The sequence below is a fragment of the Ranitomeya imitator genome, chromosome 1, assembly GCF_032444005.1.
Source record: "Ranitomeya imitator isolate aRanImi1 chromosome 1, aRanImi1.pri, whole genome shotgun sequence".
Classification (NCBI taxonomy): Eukaryota; Metazoa; Chordata; class Amphibia; order Anura; family Dendrobatidae; genus Ranitomeya; species Ranitomeya imitator.
In genome coordinates, this window is record NC_091282.1 from 771,291,946 (window position 1) to 771,304,532 (window position 12,587).

A 12,587-nucleotide genomic window follows, 5' to 3' on the forward strand; every position below is an offset into this window, starting at 1 on the left:
GACTGACTAAATACTTTTTTGCCCCACTGTATAATTGCCTAAGGGTTTTTCCGTCTGTCTGTCTGTCCTGGAAATCCCGCGTCTCTTATTGGTCGAGGCCGCCAGGCCTCGACCAATCAGCGACGGGCACAGCATCGACGTAGAAACCCGCGTCTCTGATTGGTCGAGGCCGCCACGGGCACAGCGATGATGATGTCATAAAGGACGTAGACATCCCGCGTCTGATTGGTCGAGGCCGCCAGGCAACGGGCACAGCGACGATGATGTCATAAAGGACGTAGAAATCCCATGTTTCTGATTCAGCGACGGGCACAGTATCGACGTAGATGTCATAATGGTTGCCATGGCGACGATGTCATAAAGGTTGCCTCGACCAATCAGCGACGGGCACAGTCTGCCGCGAATTCTGGAATCATCATTGTCCATATACTACAGGGACATGCATATTCTAGAATATTCTAACGCATCGGGCCACAATCTAGTATATATATATATATATATATATATATATATATATATATATATATATACGTATATATATATATATATATACAGTGGGACAAAAAAGTATTTAGTCAGTCAGCAATAGTGCAAGTTCCACCACTTAAAAAGATGAGAGGCGTCTGTAATTTACATAATAGGTAGACCGCAACTATGGGAGACAAACTGAGAAAAAAAAATCCAGAAAATCACATTGTCTGTTTTTTTAACATTTTATTTGCATATTATGGTGGAAAATAAGTATTTGGTCAGAAACAAACAATCAAGATTTCTGGCTCTCACAGACCTGTAACTTCTTCTTTAAGAGTCTCCTCTTTCCTCCACTCATTACCTGTAGTAATGGCACCTGTTTAAACTTGTTATCAGTATAAAAAGACACCTGTGCACACCCTCAAACAGTCTGACTCCAAACTCCACTATGGTGAAGACCAAAGAGCTGTCAAAGGACACCAGAAACAAAATTGTAGCCCTGCACCAGGCTGGGAAGACTGAATCTGCAATAGCCAACCAGCTTGGAGTGAAGAAATCAACAGTGGGAGCAATCATTAGAAAATGGAAGACATACAAGACCACTGATAATCTCCCTTGATCTGGGGCTCCACGCAAAATCCCACCCCGTGGGGTCAGAATGATCACAAGAACGGTGAGCAAAAATCCCAGAACCACGCGGGGGGACCTAGTGAATGAACTGCAGAGAGCTGGGACCAATGTAACAAGGCCTACCATAAGTAACACACTACGCCACCATGGACTCAGATCCTGCAGTGCCAGACGTGTCCCACTGCTTAAGCCAGTACATGTCTGGGCCGGTCTGAAGTTTGCTAGAAAGCATTTAGATGATCCAGAGGAGTTTTGGGAGAATGTCCTATGGTCTGCTGAAACCAAACTGGAACTGTTTGGTAGAAACACAACTTGTCGTGTTTGGAGGAAAAAGAATACTGAGTTGCATCCATCAAACACCATACCTACTGTAAAGCATGGTGGTGGAAACATCATGCTTTGGGGCTGTTTCTCTGCAAAGGGGCCAGGACGACTGATCCGGGTACATGAAAGAATGAATGGGGCCATGTATCGTGAGATTTTGAGTGCAAACCTCCTTCCATCAGCAAGGGCATTGAAGATGAAAAGTGGCTGGGTCTTTCAACATGACAATGATCCAAAGCACACTGCCAGGGCAAAGAAGGAGTGGCTTCGTAAGAAGCATTTCAAGGTCCTGGAGTGGCCTAGCCAGTCTCCAGATCTCAACCCTATAGAAAACCTTTGAAGGGAGTTGAAAGTCCGTGTTGCCAAGCGAAAAGCCAAAAACATCACTGCTCTAGAGGAGATCTGCATGGAGGAATGGGCCAACATACCAACAACAGTGTGTGGCAACCTTGTGAAGACTTACAGAAAACGTTTGACCTCTGTTATTGCCAACAAAGGATATATTACAAAGTATTGAGATGAAATTTTGTTTCTGACCAAATACTTATTTTCCACCATAATATGCAAATAAAATGTTAAAAAAACAGACAATGTGATTTTCTGGATTTTTTTTTCTCAGTTTGTCTCCCATAGTTGAGGTCTACCTATGATGTAAATTACAGACGCCTCTCATCTTTTTAAGTAGTAGAACTTGCACTATTGCTGACTGACTAAATACTTTTTTGCCCCACTGTATATATATATATACATATATATATATATATATATATATATATACCGCATATATATATATGTATGTATGTATATATATATATATATATATATATATATATATATATATATGTATATACAGTACAGACCACAAGTTTGGACACACCTCATTTAAAGATTTTTCTGTATTTTCATGACTATGAAAATTGTACATTCACACTGAAGGCATCAAAACTATGAATTAACACATGTGGAGCTACATACTTAACAAAAAAGTGTAAAACAACTGAAAATATGTCTTATATTCTAGGCTCTTCAAAGTAGCCACCTTTTGCTTTGATGACTGCTTTGCACACTCTTGGCATTCTCTTGATGAGCTTCAACAGGTAGTCACCGGAAATGGTCTTCCAACAATCTTGAAGGAGTTCCCAGAGACGCTTAGCACTTGTTGAACCTTTTGCCTTCACTCTGCGGTACAGCTCACCCCAAACCATCTCGATTGGGTTCAGGTCTGGTGACTGTGGAGGCCAGGTCATCTGGCGTAGCACCCCATCACTCTCCTTCTTGGTCAAATAGCCCTTACACAACCTCGAGGTGTGTTTGGGGTCATTTTCCTGTTGAAAAATAAATGATGGTCCATCTAAACACAAACCGGATGGAATAGCATACCGCTGCAAGATGCTGTGGTAGCCATGCTGGTTCAGTGTGCCTTCAATTTTGAATAACTCCCCAACAGTGTCACCAGCAAAGCACCCCCACACCATCACACCTCCTCCTCCATGCTTCACGGTGGGAACCAGGCATGTAGAGTCCATCTGTTCACCTTTTCTGCATCGCACAAAGACATGGTGGTTGGATCCAAAGATCTCAAATTTGGACTCATCAGACCAAAGCACAGATTTCCACTGGTCTAATGTCAGAAGCAGAGGTGACTCTTGGTCTTCCTTTCCTGATGGTTTTTGCCACTGCACTGGGGACACTTTCAAAGTTTTCCCAATTTTTCGGACTAACTGACCTTCATTTCTTAAAGTAATGATGGCCACTCCTTTTTCTTTACTTAGCTGCTTTTTTCTTGCCATAATACAAATTCTTACAGTCTATTCAGTAGGACTATCGGCTGTGTATCCACCAGACTTCTGCACAACACAACTGATGGTCCCAACCCTATTTATAAGGCAAGAAATCCCACTTATTAAAGGGACTCTGTCACCTGAATTTGGAGGGAACAATTTTCAGCCATGGAGGCGGGGTTTTCAGGTGTTTGATTCACCCTTTCCTTACCCGCTGGCTGCATGCTGGCTGCAATATTGGATTGAAGTTCATTCTCTGTCCTCCGTAGTACATGCCTGCACAAGGCAATCTTGCCTTTCGCAGGCGTGTACTATGGAGGACACAGAATGAACTTCAATCCAATATTGCAGCCAGCATGCAGCCAGCGGGTAAGGAAAGGGTGAATCAAACACCAGAAAACCCCGCCTCCATGGCTGAAAATTGTTCCCTCCAAATTCAGGTGACAGAGTCCCTTTAAACCCGACAGGGCACACCTGTGAAGTGAAAACCATTTCCGGTGACTACCTCTTGAAGCTCATCAAGAGAATGCCAGGAGTGTGCAAAGCAGTCATCGAAGCAAAAGGTGGCTACTTTGAAGAACCTGGAATATAAGACATATTTTCAGTTGTTTCACACTTTTTTGTTAAGTATATAATTTCACGTGTTAATTCATAGTTTTGATGCCTTCAGTGTGAATTTACAATCTTCATAGTCATGAAAATACAGTAAAATCTTTAAATGAGAAGGTGTGTCCAAACTTTTGGTCTGTACTGTATATATTTACACATATATATATACACACACACACACTGACCAGATCATGGAGCAAAGCACAGGCCATAGAGGACCTGATTACCTACCCGACCGTCCGTCCCGCTGGATGTCCACATGACACCACTCGCCATCATTCGCCTTTTTGCTGGTGGCCTTCACCTTTATTGTCCCTGAGCCCATGTCTAGCAGAAGGTACAGATGGCCATCCAACAACTCCACTGCAAAGAAGTCCACTTTGGTGTTCTTCTGACTCCTCATATCCTTCCTGTCCTGTGGCTTTCCGTGTGTAAAGAGGATGAGGCCATTGGGCTCTGTGGTGCGGAAGTCGAAGGATATGGAACCCATGCGTTTCGTGTTCCACTTGGGCAGGCTGATGTAGGCTTCTGGGCTCCCAAAGCTGATGGGGTCCAGAGTAGCCACGTTCTCACACTTAAATACCACATCTCCGTAGATCTTCATTTTTGTGTCCCCAATTCTTGCCAATCGAGAAAGCTCCAAGCGAATGTCATTGTTTTTATAGACCACCTGCAGTGCAAAGAAGAGGGGACATGAAGCAAGAATCTGACGCAAGTTCCACATGAAGCTCATCGACAGGAGGGGCCACTGGCACATACAGTGGGGTATATCAGACGAAGAGACAGCTGGGAGGGCACACATCACCCCACCAACCCCAGCGCAGAGCCCATCTATATAAGCATTAATCAATCACTGATAATTATCATCACAACATTTATTGCACAGTAAGAAGTATTTAAATAGCAGTAAATGGTGACTATCATTTATTAACATTTCATGGTTGATCAGTGGGGTCTGAGTCCTGAGACCTCACTGACCCCTCAAAAACTTCTTTGAAGAAAGTGGTGTATGGGCTCAGTAGTAATACTAACTAATATTATAAGCCTTTGTGGGGCGCTCATGCAAGAAGTGCACATTCAGAGAAGTCTTCTGATGGACAGCTGGAGGTCTCAGGACCCTGGCAATGAGCATCACACAGCTGCTTCTATAATATATCAAAAATGTCATTACACGATAGTCATTAATAATTGTGTAATGAAAAGTTGCCAAGACTGGACACAACTGTAACAAACCCCAAGCTGTGAGAAGGAGATCAGTGTTCAGCTTCTGGATGTTAACAAGGAAATTTCCCATTCAGAGAAATCAAATAAATATCTTGAAAATGGCAAAACATTGCAACAAAATCTGTTAGAAAGTGATGTTCTCACCGTGTGACGAGGACAGGACTTATTTGTGATAACCTCACCGAGGAACACCACGTATCTTTTCCCCCGCGATCCAACACAAACGCTCGCTCCGGTGGTCTTTTGGTCTTCTTACAAGTGGCAGCATATGAAAGCTGCAGCCCATCAGTGGCAGTCACATCCGTGCACAGCCGGCTCAGCGCCATAAACTTTATGATATGGTACTGCTGAGGACTCGGACTGGCTGCTGCTGTCAACTGGAAACGTCAATGAGGAGGAGAAGGACCACCGGTCACAGCACCGGACCACCGCCGAAGAAGAGAGGGGATGCAAATTCTTTAATCCCTAGTTTGTATCCACGCACCCATGACTTGGACACCACTAGGAGATGCTCAGAAAAGTGTTCACATTCTACCACTGTACATCAACTGTCACTTACGTATAGATTATATATGACCATCTGTCTGCAAGTATTGCCCACCGACGTCTCCTTATTAACAGGAACATCCTCAACTTCCAGGATCTAGAAACATCACAGCTCTGCTCCTGCTTATTATGTCATCTGGGTGTCACTCCCATCCGCAGCCAGCAGGGGTCATAGCACCAGCACCAGAAACATTTACGGTACCTCCAGACAGATGCAGTAATAGAGTCCATCATAGCAACCCCCACCCTGACAGCTTGTGGCCCCCCACACTGAGAGCTCGTGTCCCCCCACACTGAGGGTTTGTGTTCCCCCACAGGGAGAGCACGTGTCACCCCACAGAGAACTTGTGTCCCCCAGCCTGACAGCTTGTGTCCCCCCATGCTGAGAGTTTGTGGCCCCCCACACTGAGAGCTTGTGTCCCCAACACTAAGAGCTTGTGTCCCCCCCAGACTGAAAGCTTGTGTCCCCCCATACAGTAAGATCATGTCCCCCCACACTGACAGCTCGTGTCGCCCACACTAACAGCTTGTAGTCCCCCATAGTGATGAGCGAATATAGTCGTTACTCAAGATTTCTCGAGCACGCTCGGGGGTCCTCCGAGTATTTTTTAGTGCTCGGAGATTTCGTTTTTCTTGCCGCAGCTGAATGATTTACATATGTTAGCCAGCATAAGTACATGTGGGGGTTGCCTGGTTGCTAGGGAATCCCCACATGTAATCAAGCTGGCTAACAGATGTAAATCATTCAGCTGCGGCAAGAAAAACTAAATCTCCGAACGCTAAAAAATACTCAGAGGACCCCCAAGCATGCTCGAGAAATCTCGAGTAACGAGTATATTCGCTCATCTTTAATTATCACCCACACTGAGAGCTCGTGGCCCTCACACTGACAGCTTGTTGTCCCCCATGCTGACAGCTCGTGTCCCCTCAGAGCTGGTGTCCCCCCATCCTGAGACCTTGTGGTCCCCCCAGACTGAGAGCTTGTGCCCCCTCCCCCCCAAGCTGAGAGCTCCTGGCCCCAACACTGACAGCTTCTGCCCCCCACACTGACAGCTTGTGACCCACCACAAAGAGCTTATGGCCCCCCACACTGACAGTTTGTGACCCCCCCATACTGACAGCTTGTGACCCCCACACAGAGCTTATGGCCCCCCACACTGACAGCTTGCGGCTTGTGTCTCCCCACACTGACTGCTTGTGTGCTTGTGTTCCCCCACACTGAGAGCTTGTGACCCCCACGCTGACAACTTGTGTACCCCCACACTGACAGCTTGTGAGCCCCCCCCCCCCCCCCACACAGAGCTTATGGCACCCCATGCTGACAGCTTGTGGCCCCCCACACTGAGAGCTCGTGTCCCCCCACACGGAGAGCACGTGTCACCCCACAGAGAACTTGTGTCCCCCCACGCTGAGAGCTTGTGGCCCCCCACACTGAGAGCTTGTGTCCCCAACACTGAGAGCTTGTGCCCCCCCAGACTGAAAGCTTGTGTCCCCCCCACACAGTAAGATCGTGTCCCCCCACACTGACAGCTCGTGTCGCCCACACTGAGAGCTTGTGACCCCCACGCTGACAGCTTGTGTACCCCCAAACTGACAGCTTATGACCCCCCCCACACAGAGCTTATGGCACCCCATGCTGACAGCTTGTGGCCCCTCACAGTGAGAGCTCGTGTCCCCCCACAGGGAGAGCATGTGTCACCCCATAGAGAACTTGTGTCCCCCCACGCTGAGAGCTTGTGGCCCCCCACACTGAGAGCTTGTGTCCCCAACACTGAGAGCTTGTGCCCCCCCAGACTGAAAGCTTGTGTTCCCCCACGCAGTAAGATCGTGTCCCCCCACACTGACAGCTCATGTCGCCCACACTGAGAGCTTGTGACCCCCACGCTGACAGCTTGTGTACCCCCACACTGACAGCTTATGACCCCCCACACACAGAGCTTATGGCACCCCATGCTGACAGCTTGTGGCCCCTCACACTGAGAGCTCGTGGTCCCCCCACAGGGAGAGCATGTGTCACCCCACAGAGAACTTGTGTCCCCCCACACTGAGAGCTTGTGGCCCCCCACACTGAGAGCTTGTGTCCCCAACACTGAGAGCTTGTGCCCCCCCCAGACTGAAAGCTTGTGTCCCCCCACGCAGTAAGATTGTGTCCACCCACACTGACAGCTCGTGTCGCCCACACTGAGAGCTTGTTGCCCCCACGCTGACCTCGTGTTCCCCCACACTAACAGCTTGTGACCCCCCCACACAGAGCTTATGGCCCCCCCACATTGACAGCTTGTGAGCCCCCCCACACAGAGCTTATGGCACCCCATGCTGACAGCTTGTGTCCCCCCACAATGATTGCTTGTGTCCCCCCAGACTGAGAACTTGTGGCCCCCCATGCTGACAGCTTGTGGCCCCCCACCCTGACAGCTTGTGTCTCTCCACGCTGACAGCTTGTGTCTCCCAACACAAAGCTTGCGGCCTCCCAAGCTGAGAGCTTATGGCCCCATACTGAGAGCTTGTGGCCCAACCACAGACTGCTTTTGACCCCCCAAATTGACAGCTTGTGCCCCCCATCTGTGTTGATCAGTAATGACATCACACAGAAAGAAAGGAGATCATTGAAGTCATATTCAGACTGTTAACAACGACGCCCTCCTCCCCATCCAAAGGGGGGAAGGCAGGAAAATTACAGCGCTGACATTATGGTGAGTTATGGGCGGTTTCCATGTAAGCACTTTTGACCCCAGAGCAACATCTACCAGGAGAAAAGGATGGTAGAGCAACATCCATGTGGAGAAGAGGGGGGCAGACTATCCACAAGGAGAAGAGGAGGACAGAGCAACATCCGCAAGGAAAAGAGGAGGGAAGAGCAACATCCACGAGGAAAAGAACAGGGTAGCGCAACATCCACGAGGAAAAGAGGGCAGAGCAACATGAACAAAGAAAAGAGGGGGCAGAGCAACATCCACAAGGATCCTGTAGATTGTGAGCCCTCGCGGGCAGGGCCCTCTCTCCTCCTGTACCAGTTGTGACTTGTATTGTTCAAGATTATTGTACCTGTTTCTATTATGTATACCCCTCCTCACATGTAAAGCGACATGGAATAAATGGCGCTATAATAATAATAAATAATAATAATAATAAGAGGGGGGCAGAGCAACATCCACGAGGAGAAGACGGGGCAGAGCAATATCCACAAGGAGAAGAGGGGGGCAGAGCAACATCCACGAGGAGAAGAGGAGGGCAGAGCAACATCCAAGAGGTGAAGAAGGGGGTAGAGCGATATCCACAAGAAGAGGGGGCAGAGTAACATCCACGAGGAGAAGAGGAGGGCAGAGCAACAACCAAGAGGTGAAGAAGGGGGAACAGCAATATCCAAGAGGAGAAGAGGGGAGCAGAGAAATATCTACGAGGAGAATAGGGGGGCAGAGCGACATCCACGAGGAGAAGAGGAGGGCAAAGCAAAATCCACAAGGAGAAGAGGGGGCAGAGCGACATTCAGGAGGATAATGGGGGGGGGGGGGAAGCAAAGCAACATCCATGAGGAGGAGGGCAGAGCAACATCCAAGAGGTGAAGAAGGGGGAAGAGCAATATCCAAGAGGAGAAGAGGAGAGCAGAGAAATATCTACGAGGAGAAGAGGGGGCAGAGCAACATTCATGAGGAGAAGAGGAGGGCAGAGGAACATCCATGAAGAAAGGACGAGAGGCAGAGAAACATGCACGAGGAGAAGAGGGGGCAGAGCGACATGCATGAGGAGAAGAGGGGGGCAGAGCGACATCCACAAGGAGAAGAGGGGGGCAGAGCAACATCCAAGAGGAGAAGATGGGGGCAGAGAAATATCCAAGAGAAGAAAAGGAGGGCAGAGTAACATCCACGAGCGGAAGAGGGTAGAGCGACATTCAAGAGGAGAAGAGGGGGGGCAGAGCGACATTTACGAGATGGGGGTGGGGCAGAGAAACATCCACGAAGAGAAGAGGGGAACAGAGCAACATACAAGAGGAGTAAAGAGAGGGCAGAGAAACATCCACGAGAAGAGGAAGCAAAGCAACATCCACGAGGAGAACAGGAGGGCAGAGCAACATTCACGAGGAGAAGAGGGGGGCAGAGAAACATCCACGAAGAGAAGAGGGGGCAGAGCGACATCCACGAGAAGAGGAGGGCAGAGCGACATCCACAAGGAGAACAGGAGGGCAGAGTGACGTCCATGAGGAAGGGAGGGTGGACAGAGCAACGTCCATAATGATGGGAGGGTAGACAGAGCGACGTCCACGAGGAAGGGAGGGTGGACAGAGCGACGTCCACGAGGAAGAGAGGGTGGGCAGAGTGACGTCCACGAGGAAGAGAGGGTGGACAGAGTGACATCCACGAGAAAAAGAGGGTGGACAAAGCGAAGTCCACGAGGAAGAGAGGGTGGACAGAGCGATGTCCAAGAAGAAGAGAAAGTAGACAGCGACGTCCACGAGGAAGGGAGGGGGGGACAGAGCGATGTCGACGAAAAAGAGAGGGGGACAGAGCGACACAAACAAGGAGGAGAGTGAGGGAAAGAGCAACGTCCACGAGGAGGGGGGGAGAACAAGGCACTTGAAATGGGGGTAAAGCAACATGCAAAGAAGGAGAGGGGGCTAAGGCCTTGAGCACGAGGAGAAGGGGTGGGGCCATGTGCATAAGTAGAAGATGGGGGCAGGGCCATATGCACGTGGAGAGAGACAGGGTCTCATGCATGAGCAGAGAGGGGGGACAGGTTCATGTGCAAGCGGAGAAAGAGTGGCCCGGGCCATGTTCATGCGAAGAGAAAGGGCTAGAGCCATGTGCACATGGACAAGGATGCATAGCCAATTGCATGAAGCGCAAAGGTAGGCCAAGGCCATGCGGAGAAGTGGGCAGAGCCAAGTACACATGGAGAGAGGTTGGCCAGAACCACATGCATGCAGAGGGGGCAAAGTAATCTGCACAAGGACTGAAAGTCAGAACACAAACACAGAAAAATCCACATTAATCTGACTCCTGCAATTGCTGATGAGCCAAATAAATGTATTGCAATTTGAAGAAATTAAATAGATCAACTGCCAGCAAAAAAAATATGTGGCCCATCCAGCTATTGATCTCTACTCACAGGCAGCACAGTCAGTAATAAAGCTACTATGTAACATGCTCACCAGCATTAACTCCGCACAAGACTGACCATATCACAGTACCCGTGTCCCTCCCACAACCCACGGACAGCTTTTTGGAGACTATGTCAATCCTGCTTTCTGCATCCTTGAAAGATAAAGTTCACGAGTTTCTGCATTCAGCTAATAACATGTGAAGGAACCAGTAAGACGTGTGGTGTAATTCTGGGCATCTCACATCGTCACTCACCTCCTTTAAGCAGCCCATGAAGTTGTTACTGACAGGGGACCCTGGTAAGTCTGCAGTGCTGGGGCTGCCCCCAACATAAAAGAAGTCATCGGATCCCAACATGGTGTAGTCCTCTTGAGTGTATCCGGTGGTAGTTAGAATCCCATCCACGGATATTGTTACCTTATGGGAAGAAAGCGACACAACATGACTCTGAGCGATGCCCTCCGCAGAGCAGGAGCGAGATAACACCCTGGTCTTGGTGAAGAATAAGGTAAAAACTTTTCTTTCATTGTCACGTGGTCTGGATTTGGATGACCAATCACATCATCCTCCCCAGCTGCCGACACTGGACAAAGGGACTAGAACCCGACACAAGACCAACCCCTACGAACCGTCCATCAGCCGAGCATTTCATGTTCCCCTGGAGAACGTTGCCCCTGAAGAGGAACATGCTGCCCGAATGCCCTGCAAATATAAATACTTACCGCACCTCACAATTCACCCAGGACAGCTGATAAATGGTAGGAAACAGCATGTAACCCCTCAGTGGCCTCTCCGGAATATGAAATGCCATATCCCAGGAAATGGCCGGCTGAACACATGATACGCACAATTAGTAGGCTTTTATAAGGACCCAGATAGAGCACAATACAGTGGGATAAGGCAGATGAGATGCCAATCTTTGCAGCACTGTACCAAGGGGCCAGCACATAGCTGCACAGGGGATGGTGGGGGCAGATTTGGATATGATGGATGTCCAGTATCAGATCAGTGCATGTGTTCAGCAGCTCGGACAACGACTCTAGAAGCACCTGAATTTATGGGCTTAGCCCTTCACTGACTAATCCCGTATACATTCACAACAACCCTTAATAGCACCACAAACAACGACGCAGCCCACCACTGGAAAAAGAGCCCCAAAGTATGACAATTCCAACAAGCCAAGGAGACCACCATTAAAAAGGAAGAGTGGGGACCGGAGTCTGGAGAGCAGGAAGGACGTTCTCGGGACTCCTTTACCCAATTCTCACTAGTCCTGAGAGGAAGGAAGAGCTGCTCATCCACGCATGCCTAAAGGTCCACTCCCCCACCGCTACAAGTCCTCAACCAGCCGCGCAAGTGATGACACGAGGATGGAGAGGCAACACGTTAGTTAAAAAGGGAGAGATGGAGATGGGAAGGCTGGAGTGCTGATCGGCTGTGGAGTCAGAGGTCCCTCGTCAAAGAGCACAGAGAACCCTACAAGCAGCAAGACATCCCAAGTACTGAGGATGGGGTCACGTCTGTACATCTCCACCACTGTCCAAGGAGCTAGGACCTCTCCAGACTTACTAAGGGACCACCTCAGACTATGCACAGAGGACGAGGCCTCGTACACAAGGCTGGACCACACACCTGTGCCATGCAGATGGGTAATTGACCCCATAGTATACTAGGAGCCTGCGATGTGCTCCATCACAAAAATACTAACCGCTCAAATGTTTTCATAGCTGATATCCTCCTCGATGTCAACATAAAAGGCATTGGGTATCTCCACACATTGTCCTATGTAATGGAGAGTGGATGATAGAGGGGCCATAAATAACCTTCCCAACAAGCAGAGGCGAGTATTGGATATGTGTGACTGACACTACAGGCACTTTATCTGTGTAAGGATTCCAGCACAGAC

At 48.9% G+C, this 12,587-nt stretch overlaps 1 protein-coding gene across 4 annotated transcripts in view; it reads right to left on the reverse strand.

The window, feature by feature from the left end:
* Positions 1–12,587, reverse strand: part of NRXN3 (neurexin 3) — a 555,345-nt gene that overhangs the window by 467,918 nt on the left and 74,840 nt on the right. For all 4 annotated transcript variants that reach the window (XR_011314845.1, XR_011314844.1, XM_069735758.1 and 1 more), the window contains 2 exons: positions 10,937–11,098; positions 4,047–4,485 (listed from right to left, as the gene is read on the reverse strand). Coding sequence is in view for 2 of the 4 variants with exons in the window: in XM_069735758.1 (XP_069591859.1) it covers positions 4,047–4,485; positions 10,937–11,038 (541 nt within the window). In the remaining 2 variants the exon portion in view is untranslated. The remainder of the gene's footprint in view (positions 1–4,046; positions 4,486–10,936; positions 11,099–12,587) is intronic.